The sequence below is a fragment of the Mugil cephalus genome, chromosome 12, assembly GCF_022458985.1.
Source record: "Mugil cephalus isolate CIBA_MC_2020 chromosome 12, CIBA_Mcephalus_1.1, whole genome shotgun sequence".
NCBI classification, from domain to species: Eukaryota; Metazoa; Chordata; class Actinopteri; order Mugiliformes; family Mugilidae; genus Mugil; species Mugil cephalus.
Window position 1 is genome coordinate 2,120,315 of NC_061781.1, and position 26,528 is coordinate 2,146,842.

Here is a 26,528-nt window from a genome sequence, read left to right on the forward strand (position 1 = left end):
CCGAGCTTACTGTTGCTGTGTGCGCCCATGGATGTTAATGTGCGTGATGGGTTTAATACAAATCTGATGGAGTCATGGCTAATCTATGAAGTCTAAACAGATATCCGAGGAACAAGAGGGAAAAGGTTTTTTTTGTTTACTGGCTGCGTGCCTTTCTTTTCTCATGACAACAAATCTTAAACCTGGAAGCGCACAGACACAGAGCACCTGCTTTCAGATGTTGTTTTTCTCAGAACTGTTCTTCCCCCAAAGCAGTCCTCTAGTTCACTCTGTTGGTATCATGTTTTAATTTGGCTGTTTCAGTTTTTTTTTTTTTTTTTTCATTTTTACACAAAACTCTAATTCAGGAACATCAACATGTCTAATAAGGTGCGTGACACACCAGGTCGACAGCCAGCCCTTTTCTGTTGGCAGCTTTGAGCATGTTGATCGGCAGCATATTGAGTCGGTGACAGAAATCACTCAGCTTTTCTCTGGGAACTGATCAGGCTCATGCAAAGATCTGCTGATCCAGTCAAATTGTTCAGGCAGGGTTCATGCAGCCATGGACAGATGTGTAACAACAAAATGTCTGTTGTCTGAGAAGCAAGCTGTTTAGAGTCTGCTATAACTTTCAGCAGGCCTTAATGATCACTAGTGTCCCATAATTTGTCGCTCTGATCGGTTGAAGGACTATCCACTTGAGAGCGTCTTATTTTCTCTGTTTTACCTGAAAGAAATCCAAATGCCATGTTACCAGAGTCATACTGTGATAGGAATTTAGTCCAGACTACAACAGGCTAATCTCAACATCCATATCCAAAAATATTCCCACAACATCATGAATAAACTGTCGACAAACTGATCAGCATGAATCAAGGCAATTCTGTACAATGGTTTCTAGCTTCCTAGCCTCCCAGCTAATAGTGGCTCTACCACTTTTCATAGGACCAGAACATAATGTTCCTGCTAGTTAACAGGTGTAGCCTTTGATTTGTTTTCAAGTGCAACTTGAAAGTGTTTTATTCTTAGTAGCATTAAAAAGTTATTAGAAAGCCCCCAAAAATGTTCACCCCCAACGAAAGAAATAAAGATTAAAATCTGGCAAACTGGGCAGAAATCCATCCGATCACTGAACAATGTTGTTGTCTAGAGTTTTCTCCAATGTGATGAAAACCTTTCAGTCTGTTTTTGTAGGATGGGAGACATTTTGGTTTACAGGTGGGTTTTTGGATCATTTACTTTATTATGGCATGAAAACCAGCTTCAGAATGGTGTATTCAGTGTAGTGAATAAAGTAATGACGTCAGACCACCTGTCGGCTCATCCTCAGGACGAAGTCATGAGACTTTCAACAGGTCACTGTCCCAGTTAAGTGGTCTCTGTCTGGACCCGACAGGAGCCCCTCTGTAATGGCACTTCTGTAAAGATGAAGGGAGTTTAGTAGACTGTTTCTGGCTGCTCTCACTCATTCCAGTGATTGCTCGGTGCCTTTGGGCATTGGCACAGTGAGTGGGGTGGAGGGACAGAAAGGCTAAGGCTTAGACCTCGTTTTCCAGGGTCAGCCACTGCCCCAGGTGCACATGGGGAAACACTTAGTCGCTCTCCCTTTGTTCCCCATGTCCTAGTCTCTTTCACTTTCTCTTTTTTATTCCTGTGAACCATGGGCGTTGTTCTCATGCAATATCGTGCACATGACTGTTTTTAGTTTAAAATGAGTGTTAAGATCGTTAGCCACACTGTGGTCCACACCCACTGCATCCCCATCGCCATCTGAGAAGTGCACTTTCTCTTTGCTACCAATGTTTTATCCCTGTGCTAGACATTATCCATTGATTCTGAGCACTTGTCCTGGCTAACTGCGTTTCCCCCTGAACTCCATAACCAGACCTGCTACGCTCATCAAACGTCGGTTGTCTTTGGCAGCCGCTGTGACATTACTTTACCTGGTCGAGAACAGAGAAAGTTATTCTACACCGGCTGTAAATTACAACTATGGGACTATTTTTGTCAGACGTTTGGCTCCCGGTGGAGGCCATTCTTTAAGCAAACCTGCCTGTTTTTCTATTGCTCACCGGTCCACATAAATCTCCAAAGATTATAGCCCTTTTTTGTTTTTTCCCTCATGTAGCTTAAAATAAGGCTAAAAATCATTCATTCTCAAATCAGTCAGTCCGGGGCTTTTCGTCTCTCACAGATGATACACTGAAATGAGCACTGAATGAAAGAACAAAGAGCTGAAATCTGACAGAGATAGATAATTACCCATTCTTTTATCTGTTGGGGACTCACAGGCCAGCGAATGTGTGACTCAGGTGCGACCGAGCTGCGATGTGACCTGCCCCGCTAATCCTGCTCTGATGAGTCATGTCACGTCAGTTCCAGTTGTACCTCACTGCTCACGGGGACAGCGTGACCAGACCGCCTGCAGCCAGGGTGGGACTTTATTAAGACTGAGGACAACTGTCACATCACACTCTTAGTAGTCATTGGCTTTTACACTGATGCAAGAAGTGTGCAACCTGACCTGCAGCCTAATCACCGGAGTGAGCGGCCACGGGGTCCAAAATGCTAACAATGCAATGACAAGTTAATAATAATCTTAAACAGCTGTCACATACTTTATTACCGTCCATTTCCCAGCTATAGCTACAGAAAGTGAAAGTGTTTTTACAAGTTGTCAGAAAGGTGCTTGTAGCCCCTCGCTTTTCCTCCATATATGTCTCCTGGCTCCTTGCTCCGCTTGCTCTCTGCCTCTCACCCCACCCTCGTCTCCACGCATATGGGATTCACATTTGGCTTCACCGAACGGTCTCTTAATGTGATATTATGATACATTATCTGAAGCCATTTACTCCCTGTCACCACCTCTCATGCGGTCCGCAAGCTGAGCGAGCCAAGGAGGGGCGCTCGGACTCTGTCCAGGTGAGTTATGGCCATTTAATTTGACACTGTTCACAGCGGTGATCATTTACAATGCCTGAAAGTGTAATCAAAATGCAAACCGTGCTTACGTGGATCTGTTAGCTCTCTTTCTCTCTTTTGGAGCCTGTTGGTGCTGTATAGCACCCCCACGCACACACACCACCAACCCCCCCACCCATGCTGCCGGCTGTAAATCGCCTCTGTCGAAGGTGTGTGTGTGCATGTGTGAAGGAACAGAAGGTGAGAAATTTGGGGGTCAGATGAGGTCTTTCAGGTAATTGCACTTCTTAAACTTTTGACCCTCTAAGTCCTACTTAGAGCGGTGCAGCTCGCTCCCCTTATTTCCCTGGAGACTTGATTCTGCATACCAGGACTTGTGTGTTTCTGATACAATGAGCATCTGAGCCCTACACAGCCCGTGTTATTCTTTTTTCTTGGCATTTATTTGACCTCCCCTTCTCTATTTAATCCAAAAATACACGAGTTTGCTCTCCGTTCTGCTCTGCGTCTGCGGTAGATGATACGATTTATCTTTCTTTTCCTCTCAATTTCTTTCTTTCACACCTCAGTTAGAGGATTATATCTTTGCTATAAATCTTTCTTTCAACAGTCTTCCGGCAAAGTTCAACAGAGAGCACACATGCAAATAGATGAATGTGAAGCAAAAGTAGAAGCATATTTACTCCAAAAGCTATAGCATGCAGAAAGAAATGCAAACATCAGGCCACCGTCCATCTGCGAATCAACTGTGTGTCATCAGGTTATTTGAATCGATAGGCTTGTAAAAAGCAAAGGATCAGGATGTTAATGTAAAAACCTATTTCTAATGCCTCTGACATGTGGTGAATGTCAACGAAATGTTTCTTTAGGAAACAGGGAAAACATTTCAAAACATTTTTGTGGTGTCTGTCTTCTTTCAAGATGAAATCAAGACGCTTTTGCTTGTGCTAATGACTGGTTATAAGTTATGTTCTTTATTCTCATGGTGACACATCCAACATACACTCACTTGCCAGTTCATTACATACACCAGTGAAATCAATTTAATTTAACAGTCCTGCTCTGGATCCTCCTTCATGGTCATCAGAAACAGCGCCAGAACAGTAGTAATGTACTGGATGACCACTGTGGAAGATGTAGTTTGGCTACTTGAATTAAACACCCAAGTATTGCTGCTATTTGGCCTGACCCACTGACTAAAGTCATAGGAACATGCATTGGTACAACTCAATATAAAAGCCTCCATAATGAAAAATTAAATCAACATCTCTCTCAATTAGTTTAAATAAATGCTGAATAACAGATCCCTCATGAAGAAGATTGAACATTAAACGCAAGACTGTTAGATCAGAATGCGTTCACTTGTGTATCAACATGGCAGCAAAGTTTCGAGCAGATCGTTGAGTTAATTAACTTCCCATTTAACTCCTCTTCTTCTCCCCCCTTTATGGCACGGAAGGAGAAAGCACGTGAAGTAGAAGAGGAAGAAGGCCACAAAGGCCAGTTGTTTTTAAATAAACTAAATCTGCTAACAGTTTTATAACCCTGACCTCGTAAAAAAAAAAAAAAAAAAAAAAACGCTGCAGCTTTTGGTCAGCTCTCTCAAGTTGGGGTGAGGAGAGCGGCCAGGTCTGGAATTCCCATTTGCCGCTGTGGAGCGTGTCAGTGCGTCAGCTGGTGTGTTTGCGAAGGAGAGAGTGAGAGGAAGACGAATGATATATGATTGCTGTGTCACGATCCACATGTGACGACGAGCGTCCTTCCTCCCAGGCTGAGCATCCGGGCTGCTGCTGCTGCTGCTGCTCCCTATTTCTGGTGACCCCCCCACCCCCCCACACCACCACCTCCCTCGTCAGAGAGAAAAGTGAGGGAGTGGGGATGAAGAGAGAGAGAGGAGGAGGTGAGAGAGACAGACAGAGGGAGGAGAGAGTAGTGCTCAGACAATCAGTGTGAGGGAGGGAGAGATAGAGGTAGAAACAAGAGGAGAGAGGAGAAGCCGGCTGGGAAACAATAGCTGAACAGATCCAGTGTTGCTTATAGGATCTCATGCTCTCTGGATACCTCCGCTGTGTGTCTGCAGCCGGGCGCTGAAGGTAAGACCTCCAACCTGAGTGTCACACCTCTGGGTCACCTACACCAGCACCATGTCCAGCATTTTCTGTCAAGGAGATCCTGTAATGTCAGGAGCCCGGCAATGCATTTTTGTGTTGCTGTCCGAGTCCAGGTGAAACTTCTGCTCTCACTTTTTTTTTTCCTTCTCTGAACATCCCTGAGCTCAGGTGCACATTCCTCACTTATTGCAGGTCCTTGCTGCTCTGTGTGAGTCCAGAAAACTGCAAGTGGTTGTGATTAGGACACGGTGCGGCCTGACGTGTAATCGAAGGAAACATTGTTTGTGCTGGCGCTGGTGGTTTTGCTAATCAAGCGCTGCCGGTGAGGCTGGGAAGGATAGTGGAAGCGGTGGAGCTCGTGGGGAGTGCACGGGGTTAAATAGCAGTACGAACAACTTTGGATATGTAGGAATATGTGTTTTACAGGTGCATGCGTTCATGTCCGTGAGTATATGATTGACTTGGCCAGTTCTTTTAGAGCCTGAGGGCTTCTGGGTTATGGTGTAGGGGGATGATGACAGATGTATCAGGCTCTGTGGTAGGTAGGTAGGCGGAGGAGGAGATGAGCTACCACTTCCATTTCACTAAGGGCGAGAGGCGTGCTTATGATAGAGAGAGAGAGAGGGAGAAGGTGTTTAAATGAAAAATGAAGTGACGAGAAAAGAGTTGGGGCTAATGAGAGGGGTGAGAGGAACGGCCCGGGTAGGTGGAGGAAAAACATCTGAAAAAGAGAAGACTCTTCTCTGGATGGGAAGGACACAATAAATAGGAGAAACAGAATGAAACTGAGATGTGTGAGAGAGGTGGAGGTGAGAGTGTCTGACTGACTCAGGAGAAAAAAAAAAAAAAGAGAGAGACGGTGTGATGCAAACATCCCTCCAGACATCTCCGCTCTCCACTTCCGGTGACGCCAGATGAGAAACAGTTTGGACAGTAAGACGTTTCAACTCTGCGTCAGACCTAGTCTCAAACTAAAAGTCACCTTTAAAGTGTTTGGAGAAGAGAGAGTCGAAGACGAGGTGTAGGAGGTGTGTTTGAAACGTCGCACATTCAGCCAGGTGCAGAAAGACAGCAATGCTCTGGCAGAGCGCTCGGTTTTTGTCTCTGCATTCTCATGTTTCATATTCTCACACATGGATGCAAACACACACACACTGGGGCCCATTGTGAGTGTATTTATTTGGACAGTGTTGAAGCTCCGATAGGCAGTTCACAATGTGTCACCGCCTCAGGAATGTGCTTCTGACAAATGGATGCTCTGCACGAACTGCAGGGCCATCGAGAGGATCCTTAACGCCAACCTGCCAGACAAGTGTGTGACAGATATCGGCTGCCCCGAAAGAAACCCGGTCCAATGGGATAAAACAAACACGCCTACGACTCCTTTCGCCCACTCTTCCCGAGAACGCCCCGGGCTTGGAGCTGAATGGAGAATCGATCTAGTTTCATGCGTAGCTTCTACCCCGCAGCTCGCCACATTCCCCGTGTTTTCTTTCTTTCTTTCTGATGAGGATGGAGAGAGCTATCTGAGGAGCTAGGGTTTACGATTTGAGATCCGTGTGTGTCGACCCAGGAAGATTAGGGGTTCTGTTTTTCACCAGAAGCACACTAAACCAGACAATATTTGCAAAGATGTGTCCTCCCTGATGTCTCTTTCTGGTCTCCCTGGCTTCTGAGAAGCTAACACAAGCTTATCTCCGGCTTTCACGGCTGCACACTCATTGGCTGCACACTGTTCTCAAATCCACACTGTTTGTCTTATCTTTACTTTGGGGGGTGGGGGGGAGGGATATATTTAGTGAGGAGCTTAGCTTTTAGGAGGGTGGCGCGTGGGGAGGGTAACGAGAGGGAGAGAGAAAGTTTGTGTGTGCTCGTCAGTGGCGTCAGTAGATGGTGTAGGAGCTTGGCACTGCATGCCACACTGTGTGTACGTATGTGTACGCTTGGAGTGTATGTGTGGCTAGAGGACAGGTCTGTGGTTCCATACACCACCCTTCCCCTCCTCTCTCTCCCTCCCTCCCTCGCTGCAGTCAGGAATCTGCCCTTTAGTTTATTAAAAGCTGGTGAAACAATGGAGGGGGTGAGGGTGGGGATGGGGGCAGGTGGGGAGATGAATAGAGAAAATCATGACGTAAACTCTGGGCACGGTGCAGCAAATCAGAGAGGAGTGTGGTGATGTAGTTGGAAAGCAGAAGAGAGGGAGAGACAGTCAAAAAAAAAAGACACTTCCCCTTCTTTACCTGTCAATTCGCCCTAAGTTCCCACTTGGGATGTCCTGATCCGTACTGGGGCCGATCCAGGCATTTTTAAAATGATTGCATTGGTATTTTGCTTCAGCCAAGCCTGATCTTGTGTTGTTATTTATATTAGCTCTGCCATAAACCAAAATCACGTCCCTGTAGAGTCAAATCATTTATTCCTCTTTGTTGGCTGGCATCAAAGCTGCCAAAAATCAAAAGAGAGGAAGAGGAAATAAAATCATGAGACTAAACATGTCTACTGTGTTGAATAACTTTATTCTGGAAGATGAAGCCTGTCAGAAAATCAGGAAATGTAAATTATGCAATGTGGATGTTTGGTGAGGTGGCAGTAGATCAGCATTCGGTACTACCAACTTGATTCACCATCAAAAAAAAAGGAAGTGCATCAACAAATACTGAACGCTGTGTTTGAAAGAAGAGAAAAGTTTCCTGGAGACAGCGTCAGAAAATCTTCCAGAGAGGGTTAGGGAGTTACACCAGCACATTTCTAAAGTAGAGAACACGGTTTTCTGGAGCCAAGAGACAAGCTACCCTCTCCACACTACATTAACTCTGACAGACAGATTTACTGGACTGAATCCAGTCGACTCTAGGAGGATACAAGAAAGACAAGAAAAGACTTTAGGAATCTACAGTAACTGTAGGACATTTAAGACTAGATCAGGAATTGGATTGGGAGGCAAACAAAATTCATTGGGACATCCCTAATTCAAACTCCTCTATTCGATGCACCTGTTTTCTCAGCGTGGCAGCTCTGTAACCAAGTGTTCAATCGCCACCACAGTCCCTGGACAACAACTGTATACTCAGCTGCCCGGCCAGCCCGGGTGATAAAGCAGTGGATCCCTCTGAAGATCTGGCTCTTCAGCATCAAACACTAGCATCCCAGCAATGTTTAGAGCCCCATGGCAGCAATATATAATGGCCCCTAGAATCCACATGCACCCAGCCCATGTGCGCATATGTGTGTGTGTGTGAGAGAGAGAGAGTGAACAAACACCCATAAGTAAGGTGGGCAGGGGCTATTTATACATGCGCCCCACTGGCACGAACAAAACACAGTGACGAGGACTGAGAAATTCTGTTCGACACTGCATATGGCTGCCACAGTTTGGAGGCTCCATGGTGTCACTTTTCACAAGATTATCAGATAATGCCATCGTTTCACTTCAACAAAAGTCTTCATAGTGACTTTATTGTTTTTATTGTTTTTGCACCTCGTGTCTTCTGTGTATTTTTTTTTTTTTTTTTTTAGTCATTAAATCTAGGTTATTATTTATTATTGCAGTTCATAAAGTGACAGGAAATTACAACTATCTGAACATGAAATGTTTTGCAGAATTGTTTGTTTTATGCAAACAGCACTCCCATAATAGTAGACTTTCCATTAATACGGACATATTCTTCCTTTTAAAAACAAAACTGACGTGTTTCTTGAGTAAAAGCAGCAACAAAACTCTATACTTGAAGAATTAAATGTAATATATTTTCATATATACACACTTATTTCTTTCCCAGCATGCCTCTAAGAGAGACATCACAATATCTTGGGTCCTTAAGCCTGAAATCACCGTCTCATAACTCCCCAAATCCAAAAGCTTCAAACCAGAGGGATTGTGGGTATGTAAGGAGGGGTTGTACTGTGGTTATGTGGTTTTGGCTCCCCAGATATCTTCAACCCAGGCTGGATATTTCTGCAGATTCTGGGCCCTTCTTAAATGATCTGCCCCTTGGCAACACTGCTCAAGTTGTATCTACAAGAAAACGAAGTGGAATTTGCTTAATTTGATTTGCTCCATGACAGACGATATGTCTTTTAATAAGCAGTAAATGCAGATTTAGAGACAGGTCTGAAGTTACATATAGCACATGGCGTGTAATAATTTCATCTGCCCCTGGGCCTCCAGCTTTCTAATTAGTTTCCAAGTACCGTAAAGAATAAAAGGGGATTGCTTTGATTTTTTATTTGTTTTTCCTTGTGCCAAACTATTGTAGCTCTAATTTGTTTAAGGAAAAACAGAGCCAGTGAACAGACTGATGTAGCAACATAACTTACCTGGGAGGCCAAAGAGGGTCTATGCTCAGGTTGAATCTTTAGATTTCCTCACATGTTGAGATGATGTGCACTGTTCCACAGTAAGAACAAAGCTGGATAAATATTCCCGCAACGGATGTATGCAGAGCCAATGTTCATTGTAAACACTCAAATTTATCTGCCAGTAGCCTGAATGCCAGTCAAACTTCCCTACCCGCAATTGTTTTGTGGTGGCAAGCTGGTCTGGAGTCTCTCCGTTGGGAATAGATTATTCTCCTGCAAAGATCTGCTGGGCCAAGCAAATCTTTTGGACGGGACTTTATGTGGTGATGGACAGAAGTGTAACAGTAGTCATACACATATTCTGAGTGCCATGGAGTTGAATCTGTTTATAACAAATGGCTGTGATTGTTTGTAGAGACATCAAATTGCATGCAGAGGTATTTTTCCCTATGTTTGCATTGACAAACGGCCCATAGTGAAATCCAAACCACATCTATATATTTTATACAGACTATATATTTTTGAATAAAACTGAATTTGACCATAAGAACCTAGTGCTCTAGTCTGATAACACCGAAGATCTTACTGAGAAGTATAAATCCGCCTTAATATTTTGCATTTAACCCTTCCAAATTCCGCTGGGTAGTATATGTGACAGTAGTAGCCTTTTGAACCAATCAGAGCTCTGTACACGAGTTGTGTTTGAGTAAATGCTGATTGCTATATGTCACTTTCTTCTGATTTCACTGATAAAAGCCATTATAGGATTCAACCAACACATTTTCTCAAAACAAAAAAAATTCAGGCGACTTCTCATTTTTTAACTGTGTGCCAACTTTGATTACTCAAGAACAATACGACTTAGAGTGACTCTGACTTTTGTGATAGAAACTTAAGAGACTTTGGTTTCAAAAGAGACCAAGATTATGCATGAGTTCCAAAATGCTCATGAACAGCATTCAATTTTTCTTCGTCCTAAATAGGTGTTTTTTTGCAAAAAGGCTGGAATGATAAGAAGTTTGTTTATAGAGTTTATAGGAAGATGTCTTACAAACCAGCTTTGTTTCCAAAGCTGAGGATGAACTCACTAGCGTACAACATTGAGTTGTTGGGTTAGAGTTTATGCTCACATCTAGCTATTATGGTGTACTATCATCATGTTGTTAAGAGGCAAAGCATAACTCCTGTAAAGGTAAAGCAGTTTGCACTAAATAATTCAACAACATTTTCTATTCAACATGATCATCATCTGTTGCCAAAGTTGGCTTTTTGCTTTGTTTTTATTGAGATGTGTAACATTAGCTTCAGTCTGTTGTATGGTGCATTTCCAACTCTCCCATAGTCACCTGGACTCATTAAGGAGCCTGCCAAAGACAGTGTTCTGCTCATGTCACTTAAATTAGCAAACAAACTCTATCAGTAAAATCTGGCAGAGACAGCTGTCATTCCAGATGTCCAAATTGACAATTGTCAGCTCAAAACGAGCAAATGTTCTGATTTCTTTCAACAACTCTTTGCTACCAATGGAGGGAACTGAGACACTGCAGTGCTTCAAATTGATTACTTACTTGGGTGGCACAGGATGGATGTGCATGCAGCAATACATTTTATTTAGATTTAGAAAGCTTGAGTGTTTCTGCAGCCACAATTTACCAGTGTCCCACAGCCACTTCACATACATGTAGACGCTGATCTGCTAGATTAACTAGGCTGGTGAGAGGCAAACATCAGGAAAACAAGTGTGCAGTAGTTGCAAATACAAAAATAAGTGAAACAGAATTCCAAAAACCTAACATAAGAAATGAGAACGATTAAATATACATAATAACTTCCATTAAAAGAGAAGTACTTTACAATCATTAGTCTGAAGTGATAAATCTACCTTCATGAGAGATTATTTTTTATTTGTATTTAACTGAGTCGTTTCTTAGTTGTTGAGCATTTTGGTCCTTAATGGCAAGTGTGTAAAAGAAATAAATCTAGAAAAGCTACAGCATCCATCACCTCTAAGAACCACCACTTGTTTTAAGTTTGCTTCAAACTTGGCAAGGTTGGGATATAATTCAGGACGTCTCATTACTTCTGCAGAACAGAACACACTCTCTCCTTCCTTCATCTTTGTGATGCAGCGAGTCTAGCCACTGTTTTCTACTGTTCTTGCATACAAAGTGTTCCCACTTGACTGAGCTCTGAACCTGGAATTACTGGGCATACCTAAAAAACCATGACTTCCTGTTTCCTGCCCAACATCACGGACTTTGATTGCGTTTTAGTAAAGATAAGGTGGCTTTGCAGTTCCAAAACAACAAAAGCCTCACCTTGTCAAATGGAAAATGTGACTTGCCTTGTTGGAGGTTTACTGGACGGATCCTGGCCTTGCTGCAGCTTTTCTACAACACTCGTCAACTGAAGCTGTTTACTTTAATCGAGCTGAAATTTCATGGGTAATTCGGAATGAATGACTCGCTGCAGTTTGTAGAGCTCCGCTGCCAACATCGTGATGAAAACAGTAAAGGCCCAAGGTGACACTGTGAGTCTGGATCCAACACAGCTCCCGAACATAATCAGGACAACAGAGGGGTACGAAAGCTTGGAGCTGGTCCGGATGGAAAAGGAATGAGATACTACAACACAATGGGGATTTGTTTAAGTAATCATATCAGAAAGTTTGAGTGGATGATGGGTTTGATTCCAAATGCTAGATCCAGGAAAGACATAGACCGTAACGGTTTAGGGTTTGAGGGTCATTATACTTGGATGAGACTGGACTGGAGGATGCAGCTGCTTTTTGTAAATTCTCAAGCCTTTAAACAAACCAGGTAAAGGTGAGGAGGCCACACTGAACCTCAAGCTGTTCCAAACATGCTGTTTACTTCTGCTAAAAACCTACATGGCAGACAGGCAGGGGCATTAATAAGTTCTCAGTTTGCACTCTCACGGTGCAGTGATGAACTCCCTTGGATTCAGTCTCTACGTATTATCCTAAAAGCTCCCATTATCTGAGCTATGTATTGATATCACCAGCTTTCAGAGTTTAGGCATGGCCAGCCAAAAGAGACAGTAATTATGATGTGTAGTCACCTTGTAGTGATGGGATGTCCCTGCTTGCATAGCAATGACTTCCTCAGCTGGCTGCATGACAGGCAGATGGCAGTCAATACTTGTGTTGCACATAAAAAGGTGGTGAAGTCTGTCTGGCTTCGCTAATTGTTAATCAGAGATGGAGCTGGCTGTAGATCAAAATTACAGCTTTCTGGGTAAAATAAAGTTTGATTGGCTCGTCCTTGTATTTGCTAAGCGGACGATTCCCATATAAGGCTGCCACCAGTCTTGAGGTAGAATTGCGATCTACACCTGAAATGGTATAATGGGTTTACATCTTATTCTGGCTTTATAGGATACTGCAACCACCTTTGTTTTCAAAGATATAACTGAAAACTGTCACTGGGCACTAAAACTACAGGAGCCCAACAAGAAGTGTTTAAAACTAAAGTCCAAATGTCTACTAGAAGCTGTCACCAAAAAGAGAGTGGGAATTGACTCACTTTTTGATTTCCAGACCTCCATGTTAAAATGTAGAATTCATTAATACACAGGATAAGATGTTACAATCCCTTGTGCCATGATCTGAGGCAAAACTCATTTAGAAGCCCAGTCAAACTAAGAAACTGACCAGCAGGCCAACAGTCAGCTACCAACTAGCAATGAGCAAGAAGACATCAGCTAACTAGCCTAGCCAACAGCAGCAGGTAAGAAGTGATGGGATATGCAACTACACTTCAATCAACACTTCTTCCCTCTGCCAAGATTGGAAGTAAAACGCTAACAGACACCAGCTAATTAGCCTAGCCAACAGTAGCAGGTAAGAAGTGAGGTCAGGTCCAGAAAACTTTTGTATCTGTAGCTCATCTCTATATTCATGACAATTGTATGGGCAAAAATTCTTATAGACCTCACCTGTTTAAATTATGTTAAGGCATAAGATTAGACAGAAGTAAGGGCGTGGCTGAGTCATGAAGTCCCAAGATGGCATTGGCTGCTGACAACACACTTATCTTATAAACTTTTGCAATGTATGCTGCATCTGTAGATTTGAAACTCCACTAAAATATCACTTAAACCTGCAAGGACTGACTTTTAGGTCACTTTTAAAACATTTATGTATTCACATATCCAACAGATCTGCTGCGCCATTATTCAGTTGTATATTGGTGTTTATTTCCCCCATCTTTGTTTGTTATGGTATCCATGAGTGCACGACATAGTTTGCCGGATAATCTCAAAATTTGTCTAATTTTAGTGCCAAAGCTGGAACACCTTTGAACAGCACTGTGGACCATAGTGTAATTAGATAGGAAACCCAAAAACAATATGCTAAAAGAAGCTTCAACCCAAAAAAGAAGGACATTAAAGAGTCCAATCATTTTCTGGATTTAGCTCCATGAGCGAAACCTTTCCTTTCTGCTCAAAGTCATTTGTTATTTCAAGTGCTGTAATAAAAACACTGCAGCTTTAAGATAGGCTTTACGGTATTAGCTAATCTTCAGAACATGTTTAATAGAAAACCAAACTTTATATAAATAAATGTAAATACAGCTGTGGACCATGGGCTCAGCTGACATGCAGGAAATCTGGTGCTAGTTAGCTATTAGCTATTCTATCGTGCCATATATTGAAGCTGTCATGTGTGCTTTGCAATGTGCACTGCTCTTTATAGGAAGTTTGAGGCCACAGGGTGCACGCAAAATGCACTGAGGGTGATAGGTGAGAGTTGCCAAAGAGGTGAGCAGTAGACTTTTGTCCCTGGGGCTCTCCTACAGGTTAATCCGGCCATGTGAAGCTCATAGAGGTGGAGGCAAACATGTAGACATAACTTGTAAAAACTACATCCAACAGTACGTCCTGTGTTTTGTGACCGAGTGTTGATTTCATCTCCTGCACTCGCTCGATCTTAAATGACCAGAGCGCTAAGACAAGCACACTAATGACGATGATAGTGATACCAGCAGCAGACATGGGGATTGTAATGCTCGGTTGGGGCCCGGCTGGCAGGGCCGGAGGTGCTGATGGGTGCTGGCTGCGTGAGGCAGCTCCAAGAACGCGGGGCCGTCCACTATGTAAACCCTGCAGCGCGAGTTCGACGGGCCAGCGAAACATCTCAGGGAGTATTTATTTTAACAAGCCAAATGATACTTCTATTTCTCTCAGGAGGAATGTTAAGGTTAAATGATTCCCCTTAGATAGAAAAAACACCGTGGGAGGGATGCAGGGGCGCTGTAGGTGGAGGGATGGAGAGGATGCATGTGAATATTTTTACTGAACTTGACACTTGATTTTAGTTCAAATGAGGAAATCAATACACTGGTGTGAATTTTCTGCTTGAAAGTTTAACTGACTGTTCCAATCACACACATGGATTTTCTCAAAACACAGCTTCTCTTACTCTATTAATCCAACTATAATACTTTTAACACAACTTGTACGTCAACAACCACTTACTGATACTACTGAGTGGTGAGCTACTTTTACATGACCAAGTCAAAATTACTTATGTTACCTATATTAATAAACTGGCAGACCTTGCATAACTACATGAACCCTTACAGCATGATATGATTCAATATGTTTATAGTCACTTGTCTTACTCTAATGACTTACTTTTCTTCCCTTTCTTCAGTCAATATATTTATCTGTGACAGAAGTTAATGTACAGAGTCAGTGTATGTATCTATGACAGAAGTTTGTTTATCTGTTTCTCCTGTTCTTCTTTTCTCTCTATCTTCTCTGTTTCCACCCGGCTGGCCTCCTTGTAAAGCGTCTTGAGACAATTGTTATTGATGCTATATAAAATAAATTGAATTGAAATGAACATAAATTGGAAGTCTAACTGCTTAGCTCGCTAACGCTTTGCAGAATTAAGTGCATGTCTGCTTTGAGTGACATGTCACCCATCAAGCTGTCATTGTATTTCCTATCAACCAAGTGCCAGAGTCCAGAGTGAGGACAGATGATAGACTTCTAAACTTCTAAAACAATTTTTGTTTCTGAATCTCATGTGATCTACTGTTCTATGGGGAGCTCTACTTGCTTTGGCTTCATTTTAGCTGTCATAGCGTCCTCTTTTTATATATAGCATCTATCATACAAAATACCATGGAAAAAGAAAGAAGTGGGTGGGTGAGCAAAATTTGGGATGGTTAGGGATGATTCGTGCTTTTTTTCTTAATTGTTTTTAAAAATACTATTGATTTTTTAATGCTGATTTGAAACTAATTGTAGTAGCTAGATGTGAATAGTTGTTGCGCGGTGGATGCTGCAGTGTGTCGCTCGATGGTTTCTATGTATCAGCTGGATTGTTTTTAATGTGACGCTACACAAGTGTGAGCAATCTGGGTGATTAAAGTACTAAATAAAGTATCGATCTAATATTTTTTTCAGTCTTTGCGCTGGAAACCATCAACCGTGTCTGGCAACCCTGGGACTAAAATATTCAGAGAATAAAAATAATAATTATAATAACAGATGGCACATCAAAAACATGTTTGACATGCCATAATTTGATATTTCCTCTTCACATCGAAATGCATGAATGATAACTGTGACACAAAAAAAAATAAAAAATTATTATATTTCCTCATATAAATAAAATGGCACCTGGATTTGCAAAGAATCAGCAGATAGATTTTGTCTTTCTGAAAAACATAATAATCTCTAATCTACAATATATATATTACCATATAACATGTTTGGGCCATTTCTTTAGATTTTATGCATGTAGATTTTAATATTAAAAAAAAATTTGATTAAATTATTAAATTTTACTGTCTAACCTCTGTAGGTTTATTGTTACCCTTTAACACACAAGTACTCTGTAAATCCACTTTAATTTGGGAACAACTATTTTCCCCAAATATATATGAATTTATGAGCAGCTGGTGCAAACCGATCCAGTAACTGACACGTTTCTACACTGGCCAGGTTAACAGAAACAATCATTTAAAAAAGAAAATGTCCTTAACCCCCCCGTCGCGCCGCTCCATTTTCTTTCCGTGACCCGACATATACCCACACCTCTGCCTAATTCACAACACATTGCCTCTTGGTAAAAACCAGCCTACTAACACAAACCCCATTGTCAGGAGGACTGTAAAAGTATGGAGAAAAACAAACCATAAATACACGTGAAAATATGCTGCGGGACTGGCAGAGTGTTCGCATTCATGAGAGGGCTTGTTGGGAGAGCGATTTGTTTTAATGAAAAAGTCATTCCTGGGGAGAGGAAAGCTCCCGGCTGCAGGCTGTTTGTGCATGGCTTAAGTTTCTTCTGCGTAATAAAAGCACCAGGACTCAGAGTATCTACGTGTGTGTGTGCATTGTCTCAACTGTGGAGTATAGGAACGCTAAGTAGGCAGCCAGGTTTGGAGGCCCAGACTCAGTGGAGCAGTCAATCAAAACTGAATTCTGTGAGAAGATGTCTGGAGGTATAGCTTCATCCTTATTCTCCGCTCTGTTTCTCTTCTTCTACTTATCTGTCCTTGATTCCACTAACGGCAAATGTTTGTCTTCCAGATTGTGTTGGATTAAGACAGCGAGGGATGGAGCGACCTGACGAAGCAGCTTCTCACAGCAGGTCGCTCACGTTCACCTTCCACTGCACAAACAGGAAGTAAAGACACATCTCTTCTTCGTAGTAAACCTGTATAAAAAAGAAAATAACAAGCACGACGTGACGCTTCGGACATCCCGTGAGCAACCAGAGCCTCGGGGTGGCCCCAACCATGAAAACTTCAGCCGCCATGGGCCCCCCGTCTGGCCTCCTGCTGGTCCTGATGTGCTGCCCCCTGCTGGGTTTGGTGCAGTCTGCCAGCAGCAACAAGGCCAGCGACAATGGACACCAACACCTGATAGACACCGACCCGGAGCGTTGCATGAGGCACCACTTTGTGGAGACCATCACACACCCGATTTATAAATGCAACTCCAAGGTAAAATGCACTGGAAATTATGATCTACTGGAAATGCAATTTATTCAATATTAACCTATCCCTCATCTCTTTACTAAAATATGTTGGATTCATGTTAATGCATATTTAAAGAAATCTTAATTTGTGGGGGAAAATTAAAAATATATATATAAAAAATGTCTAATCAACCAAAGTCTTTGCGACCCCCCTGCAGTGCCTGCGCAGGCACCCTTGGGGCCATGGACCCCCTGTTGAAGACCTATGATCTAGATTGAACTATATACTAACTACTGTCTGACTGGCTTCATTTTCCAGGCTAAAGTTAGTTGTGATTTTGCTGCTTTGTCAAATTTTGGCAGCTTTGGCGCTCGTCATACGAAAGTGCCATACAAAGTCTGGTATACTGTGCTGTAGGTTTTAAAAGCATCCATTTAAGTGTACAGACAAATCCCCTCTCGTTAGGAAGTTCTTTAAAGTAACAGGGCAGCTGACAAATGACCTCATTTGTGACAAAATTTCAAATGAAACCCCCAAAGTCCCCAAAGCGGAGGCCGTCAATAAAAAAATAAACAAACTCTCCGGTCATTAATCTCACGGTTCTCTCCGTCTACTATTAGCCTTGTTGCCCCCAGAAGGCCTCCTCCTACTGTAGCTCAGCCCAGTGTCTTCCCTTCTCTGTTTTTATCTCCATCATTTGGATGAGTTTTGTTCTTCAGAGAGGGTGTGTATACGTGTGTATGTGTGGTGCTGGACATGGGCCACACTGCAGACATATTCTGCACTTCAGCTGGGAGTGGGTTTTTTGGCCGAGCTGGGACCGTTTTCCCTGGTCCGCCTGCTCTCTCCTGCCTCTGCCAGCAGCTTGAAGGAAGAGAGCTGAAGAAAGACGGAGGGGAAGCGCGGAGAGTGAGTTCATTTAAAGACGACAATGACCCGCAGACTCTGATTGGTTTCCTCTCTTTTGTCGTTTGCTATGCAGTTGTTCTGTGAGCGACATGTTCCTTGGTCTTTTTTTAAATATTCTGACTCTTGAGTCCATGGAACAGGTGGCCAAAGATTCAGCTCAGGCGACAGTACACAGAGAAACAGCCTTTACACTAAGGGTTGTATACGCTTTAAGCATCAAGTTGACTAATCACTGATCATGTGAGAATAACAACATGGACGCCTCCTAGGAGACAGGTGAGGTGTCCAGTCAGTCATTGCAGCAAACTAGTATTCAGTGTGTGGAAATACTTCACTAAAGATGAAGCCCAAACTACTGTGATCTCCCATCTAACAACACACTATGGAGTTCTATTAAATGTTAGTGATGGTGCTGAGTCGCAGCCTGTTTTTGTAAAGGCTATGCATATCTGTAGCTCATAGTATGTAGCACATGACCTGTCTTCTCAGCATATGCATTCAGGTCAAGAAATTAGATTTCATTTTCATTACTAGGTTATTATTAGTGACATCATCAGAGCAGTTGAACTAGTGGGAGTCAACTTTTCATCACGTAATTGTCGACTTTAATAAGAAATGAACATGTTTTGAGTACAAAGTCGGTGTCTTTGTTTAGAGAGAAGTGATTGGGACACATTCTGCTCCTCTCCCAGTTCAGAGATCAGCTCAGACAATGCGAAAACAGTTAAATCAGAAGAGAGAAAGAAAATAACTTCTTTTTTCCCCCAACAACCCCAGATTTTTTCTTTATTGATTTTCACTCCTTTAACAAATCAAACACCCCACATACTGTAAGTTCTATTCTCTGTTCCAAGAAGTAAAATCAATACAGAAATTAAGAAAAATAAATCAAGGTTTACAGGTAGCCGTGAACAATAAAGTAAGTCGCTCTTCTGCTATCACATCCTTTCACTCTTGGAATTCACCCCATTTGACTTTCAATTATTTTCATGTATATCTTAGCTTACATTTTTTTCTGTATGACTGAAAAGAGTCAACCCAGTTTAACCTTTTCTGCATGGAATCAACATATGGACCTCATTAAAGCTCAGACTTGTGAATTATGAGGTTTGTGACAAATCAGCTGGAGAAAGTCGGATGCTCCGTCTAACAATACCTGCAAAATGTATTCAGAGATTCACCTCCAAACTGAGAGCCCATATCGCCTGGAGCAAACTTCTTATCCCTGTTAGCATTCATCCCACTTTTTTTCATTGGACGTGACCTAAGCTCCCTTTAAATTGCCTTTTTAACAAATTGATCAAATATTTTCAAGGTTTCCTTGTGTTTCCTTGTTTCTTAATATATATCTTATTCTCTCCCCTGACAAACTTTGTGCCATGTTCCTGATCCATGCACCAGTTCAAAGAACTACCGTACTTCTTTTTGCAGAGTTGACAAATCGGTGTTCTTAGGGTTCTGTCAAATCTGAGGTAGAACTCCAGGAAGGACATCAATAAATGACACACACAGGACGTAAACTGGATAAAATACTGAAAGTCACTTTAATGGAACCCAGACCTAAAGACGCAGCTGTCGCTGTTAATTTGACATGTGAATTAAAGATAGTTAAAGAGAACCCAGTCAAATTAATGAAACAGAAATATGCTGGTGTATTTATTTAATCATTTGTTCACATCTGTGAGCTGCAAGATTAAGCAAATCATTGTTTTCCTCAGTGGCTACAGCAGCTTGGAGGAATTTAACCCATTCCTCAGAACAGAACCACTTCAGCTATGAGATGATTGTGGGTTTCCTCACATGAACTGATGCTTCAGGTCCTTCCACAACATTTCTGTTGGATTAAGGTCAGGACTTTGACTTGGCCTTGACTTGGTTCCTAAACATTCATCTTGTTGTTCTTTAACCTTTCTTTTGTAGAATGACTTGTGTTCTTGGGCTCATTGTCGTCCTCCATGACCCAGTTTCTCTTCACATTCAGCTCATGGACACATGTCCTGAAATGTTCTTTTTGAATTCTCTGGTAGGATTCAAAATTGATTGGATTCTTTTTGTCTACTTTCAGGACTTGTGTTAAATCTGCTGATGTTTTGGGTTGTTTTATGCAGAACTGCAGAAAATGAAGTAGAAATAATGCAAAACTTTTTTTAAAGCGCCACTGTAAAATTTCAGTTGAGGTCAAAGAGTTTCTTTATCAGCAGATGGAGTATGCTTCTGAAATCTGCACCTTCTTGTCACGCTTACATTTTTTTTAGTAGAAGCCAAAGTAATAAATTGCTTATACTGTCTGGCCAGCTGTCCAAAACCAAGAATAAATACAGTTAAAACAAAGCACATTCTCACATTTATGAAACTCACATTTCGGCTCTGTAAGTGACTCTCACAATAAACTAATCATTTAGTTGTCAGTTAATATCATATTAACTGACAAGGACACCAAACACATTGCACTGAATTAGTTGAACACCAATCTGAAATGGAAGTGATTTAATTCTGTACAGTTTTTTCACAGCTAAACTACAGAAATAAATCTTGATTTTACATTAATACACAGATAAATAATTTATCTATATAATATATAAATGCAATAGGCTCCAACAACCCCCGTGACCCTAGTGCCGGATTAAGCAGTACGGAAGATGAGATGAGAATATATAAATGCATAACTGGTATATTCATGATTATAGTTGAATTTTCTCAGTAGGGTGATGCCACATCCCTTGTTTTGATTCTTTAAGAACTTTTTTATGAATCACTGCCTTGGTAAAAACATGAATAGATGAATGACAGTCCATTGTATCTGTGTTTTAGCCGGTCATGAATGAAATGAGGTGCAGGAAAGGTGTAGACAGAGGGGAGGCTTGGTTTGATAAGCCTGATCCCCAGCCAGGACAAAGACAAATGGTCTTAAAGTGGCGACAACGCTCCTGCTGTGTGGTGTGTGTGTGTGCGTCACCCTGTCATGGCCCCAGACAGGCTTTTGTCAAAGCGGGTACACGGGTGGCGACACGCAGCAGCTGACAGAAGGACATGACACAGGAGTCTGTTTAGGGAGGCGACAGGAATGCAGTGACCCACAGAGGAATGCCTGGTCGGACGGTCCCGACACTAATCAGGCCGGCGCTTTGTATGTGCATGCATGTGTGTGTGTGTGTGTGTTTGAGCTCCAGCTCAGGGAAGGTTTGATACAGAGATTTGATCCAAAAACACTAATGAAAGGAAACTGGATTGTCTTGAAGATGTTTCATCCAAGTAGCTTGTTCAGTTCTTAAAGTGTGGTGGTAGAGTTGTGGTTTAAATAGGAACATGTTACCTGTCATTATGGGGGAAACTGTTTGACCCTGTCCTCTTTCTCCAGTGAATGGTTCTCTAAAACCCCATTGTAAGTCTGAAGGAGATGAAACATCTTGAGGACAGGTGTCCAGACTGCGTTGTAGGCTGATGGCAGGTTATATCTCAGTCAGAGAAGTTCATTTTATTATTTTATTTTTTATTTTGATGTACATAGGCCAGGCATAACATTATGACCACCGACAGGAGAAGTAAATAACATTGACCATCCTCTTCTAGGAAAACTTTGGACTTGACATTCATGTGGATGTTAGAGATGTACCCACCTAGACCAGACCAGACACCCCCGCTGCTGACACACATACTAAAATGGTTTAGGAACAACTCAAAAAACATGAAGAACAGCACAAAGTGTTGACCTGGCCTCCAAACTCACTAGATCCCAAACTGATCAAGTATCTGTGGGATGATCCACAGAGGCTCCTCCCCTCAAAGCCCCCCAATAACTACATCCTGTTACCAGATACCACAGGACACCCACAGAAGGCCCATGTCCATTCTCTGATGAGACAAGGGACACCACTGCAAAATTAGGCCATAATGTTAAGCCTGATTGGTGTAGGTGCATAAAAGTTCAGTTGCCTGTCTTTGGTGATTTGGATCCACCCTGACCTGGATGAGTGTGAACCTTCACAGACATACAGAGGTTTTACTTTGTCACAGTAAAAAAAGCCTCTTGTGAATGTCTGTGCAGCCCTGAGCTCTGCAGCAGGTGTAGGAATGTGTGTCTGGGTCTTTTTCTTATCTCTGGTTTTGCAGGTGCAAGGCCCAGACTCTCGCAGCCCAAACAGCTCCGACTCAGACACTGCCTCATTGTACTGGGAGACTCCCTTTCTCATCCCCGACCGAGCCTGAAGGTCACAGGAAAGCCTGTGCGAGTGACTTATCTGTATTTTCTTAACTCTCCCACATGCTGTTTTTCCAGATGGTGTTACTGGCACGCTGCGAGGGCCACTGCAGCCACACCACCCGCTCCGACCCCCTCATCTCCTTTAGCTCGGTGCTAAAGCAGCCCTTCAAGAGCACCTGCTCCTGCTGCCGGCCACACACCTCCAAGCTGAAGGCAGTGAGGCTGCGTTGCGCCGGCGGGACTCGCATTACGGCCACTTACAGATACATCCTAGCCTGCAACTGTGAGGAGTGCAGCTGAGCAGGCGGCGGCACCCTCCCAGACCCTCAAGACTCTCAAGATCCAGCATTTTCCTTGGCCGTAGACCTCTCTCTAAAGCTGTCCAGAGCGCTTTGGTTGATTATTGGATCGGAAAATTGCCCCGGAGAGGGTTGTTGCTGTCGTTATCTTGGGAGTGATGGTTTGGAGCAATCGTATCTCCTTCACTTGGGCCTAAAAATTGACCTGCAGCCCCTGGAACTTGAAAACACACAATACCCTGTCTCCCTCATATTGCAGCGTAAACCATGCAATTCTTTTTTTTTTTTTTTTCCAGCTCACGAGGCCAGACACCACAAACTGCAGCTCCCAAGGGCCAGCTGGAGAAGCACCACACTCATTACAGGCCTTCAAACCACACACGCTCAAAAAGAATTTTAAAAAATAAACCACAGTTTGAGAGCTCATTACCAGTATCTGTAACGGCCCTCTCCCTGCTTCCACTTAAGACAAGCGCCACCATCCATTTGACAACAAAACAACACACCACGTTAACTGAGAAAAGATGAGGCTCCACTGCAGGATGTGTGTGGCGGCGGAGGAGGATCCATGAAGGAGCACCTGCAATGTGCATACTCACCCAATTAACATTTTACACACTCCCTGCTGACTTTCATCTAGCTGTGTAGGACGTGACTGATGCTGACGGGAGAGCTCGTCAAATGAACAATAAAAATGAAAGGCACTCTGAGGAGGAGGAAGATGGAGGAAGGCGGTTTGGCTGGGGCGGAGGAGGCACTGATGGGGACTGTCAACAGACTGTCAAGGGTATCAGTGTTGGTTTGAAATGTAATCTATTATATTTGTGATGTTCCTGTCAACATTATTGAAACTGCAGTTACTATCATGCCGGACTGATAAACTGCTGCTAATGTCTTTCTTGTGTATTGACTCATCAAAACAACAATGTGTACTCTTACTTCATAGTTGATGAACTGCAACCTCGTATATGTGTCTGTGTGTCTCTTGTGGTCCATCTTTCTGAATTCGAATAAATTCGAATAAAACTCAGAATTCTAAATATATCCTCTATATTTAGAATTTGAACAAATAAATGAAGAGTTTAATGGAAGCAAAGAAAGACCATGTTACCATGAAATATGAAGTCCAAGTGTTTACAGGTCATAACACATCAAGACGAAGGTCAGTTGTTGCCCAGTTTCTGCCTAAGTTTGTGTGTAAACCATGAATGTATATAAGTAAGGACAACGCTCCCCCCCTTCCTTCTATGGCCACATTGACACTTCACTTGCCACTTCAGTATGCATCAGAATTATATTAACCATCTAAAATGACAGAAACCATCCTTGGAGAAAAAATATTTGACGTATTTCCACTAACATGGAGGAGGTGAAGCTTATGACCTATACTGCAACCAATCACCAGGGGGAGCTCTACTGGCTTTGGCGACACTTTTTAGGAGCTGAATGGTTGTCTCTACTCTTGTGGATCAGAGATATGTCTTAAGGATCTAGAGTCAAGAAGAGAAACAGAAGGCTGCCATCGGGACTATTTATAGACTGCCGTGGCCACTGCACGGCTAGCTCGACAACACCTATACTAATTATCTAGCTAGCTAGCTACATAGCTACTACCACAATTTCTACAACAAAAACTACATTTTGAGGCTTTGAACAAATGAAAACTCACAGATAAGGAACAAAGGTCTGCAGGTGACATTATAACAAGTAAGGATGAGCTAGCTAAAACAAGACATACTTTAATTTTACTGCATAACAGCTAGTTTTGATCTTCAACATGTTCTTTAACATGTATTTTAGTCCAGCTCCATTTGAAATAGGCTTTCAACCAGCCACCAGAGGGGGGATGCAGCTATTTTGCTTCACTCCTGTGCACTATCATGTCCTCAATCTTTATAAACAGTGCATGATGTTGATGTCAGAGAGTAAGATGAAGAATGCTAGTGCATGGGCGAAGCTAGCTCTCTTTGCTGTCAATACTGCTTCACCATCTGGGTTCAATCAACACTCCAAGTCCAACGCTTTAAGCCAGCTATCAACGCGGTAAATTCGGTGATAAACATTTGCGCAACAGCACCGAAGTTTTTTTCTTTTCTTATCACTACAATTCATCGAATTTCATGGTCCCTAGTAGCCACATCACTGCCGGTCGTCTCTTTTACGAAAGGCAGTAAAAATCTTCAAAAACTTCCGATTTCAAATATTTTAAAGCAAAATCTTTCAGCCGATCACAGCTGAACTTCATCCATGAACTTTATCCAGCTCAGAAACAGCTGTACCGGAGTGAGCATCGACGCTGAAATCAAAGGGAAATGAAAAACAGCGATGCCGGATCACATGCACGCATCATTTCCTGTGTGTTCCTTGTGCATGTGAACAACACTTGAATCCATCCCAGGAACTTTAACAACCTCACTTATGAAGACGTATGATGTAATTATATTTGGTGGCGAGTCGTAAATAACACTAAACATGATGTAAAATTGAGTTATTGTGGCATTTCTTTTCTTCCATGGGGTTTTACATCATAATTCCTGCCAGAAACGTGGATATAAAAAGTTGACGGACTTCTGGTTTGGAGGAGAAATTCTAAACATCATGGCCGCCTTGTAGCTTCATATCAGCATCAGAACTTTTCCCAGTGACTGTGTGGATTAACTCAAAGTGTGACTCTTTATTTTCTTCATGCAGTCTCTCTGTAGATTTGTCTTTGTTGTGTCCAGAGCTCGAACGTTTCTGTACTCTGTTCTGGTTTATGAACGTTTCAACTACAATTGACAGCGCGGCTGGCTGCTTCACACATGAACCTAATAAAGTCCTTTTTCCCCTTCGACCATGGAGATGAATCCACATTTCTGTGCTGTCTCCTCTCACTGTGTATGTATTTTATCAGCATGCAAACGCACATCAGAAGACGAGGGGCATTTTGTTGCACGAGGCGGGAGGTATAATTAGCTGGGGAACTAGTGCAACGCGGTGACAGAAGGCCAAGGTAATGACTGTCGACTCTTCTCTTTTTGGGCCTGGAAACATGAAGGAGACGGCTGGCAACTTGCAGACTTTCTAATTAAAGTATCATTCGTCAAATGTAGGTTTTCATCTCAGCCAGTTTCCAGGTGCGAGGCGGTCTGGCGGGCACATGTGCTCTCTCTTTTTTTTTTTTTCGACCAGACATCCCATATTTATTTATTCATTCCTTATCCTAATCATGACCGTGCAAGCGGTTAATAAAAATCACTCGAGTGGCGTTTTATTGGACCGAGCTGCAGGTGCGTCGTCGTTAGGGAAAAAAAGAAATTCACCTCTGTGTGTTCAGCATTCCTTTATAATGCCAGACGTGAAACATGGACGGTGGCCATGTGCCGGAGGGCTCACTGTGTGACTATTAACTGCGTTTGCATTTGTGGCGGAGCAGAGGTTTGTGTTCACTCTGTCAGCACATACTTAACGAGGAAAATATGAATATTTTGGGCAGAAACTCTAAACATGTCAAACAATAATCGGAAAACTGTGACCGAGTTATGAGTGTGGGCTTGTTTTCACCTTGCAATGCAACTTGTTTTGCTTTCCTCCTGTCCCCACTCAGCAAAGAAAGACTAATTACATTTCATTCTGTGCAGAAGTATTTACCAGAAGTTATCTGAAGTTAATGAGTCTATATTAAGTCCATATCAATCAAACCAGAGAGAATTTCAAACTAAAACAGCTGAAGTTTTGGAAGATTTCCACTTAATTATCTGGCATCAGAAAGTGTATCTGCTGTGATGCATGAACATGCTGTCTGATGATTAGATCAACCAAATCAAATTTAGTAAATGGAAGATTAATTGACTTAAAAGGCTCA

At 42.4% G+C, this 26,528-nt stretch overlaps 1 protein-coding gene across 1 annotated transcript; it reads left to right on the forward strand.

The window, feature by feature from the left end:
• The first annotated feature begins 4,818 nt into the window (after window positions 1-4,818).
• On the forward strand, window positions 4,819-25,517 carry LOC125017274 (norrin cystine knot growth factor NDP). Its single transcript, XM_047600186.1, has 3 exons — window positions 4,819-4,997; window positions 16,884-17,299; window positions 22,461-25,517. Exons 2-3 carry the CDS (start codon window positions 17,093-17,095, stop codon window positions 22,683-22,685), a joined length of 432 nt encoding a protein of 143 aa, XP_047456142.1. The 5' UTR covers window positions 4,819-4,997; window positions 16,884-17,092; the 3' UTR covers window positions 22,686-25,517.
• The last annotated feature ends 1,011 nt before the right edge of the window (window positions 25,518-26,528 follow it).

Coding starts and splice junctions, on each gene's coding strand:
- LOC125017274 (XM_047600186.1), top strand. CDS start 17,093: ATGAAAACTTCAGCCGCCATGGGCCCCCCGTCTGGCCTCCTGCTGGTC. Junction 17,300..22,460: donor TTTATAAATGCAACTCCAAG/GTAAAATGCACT, acceptor CTGTTTTTCCAG/ATGGTGTTACTGGCACGCTG.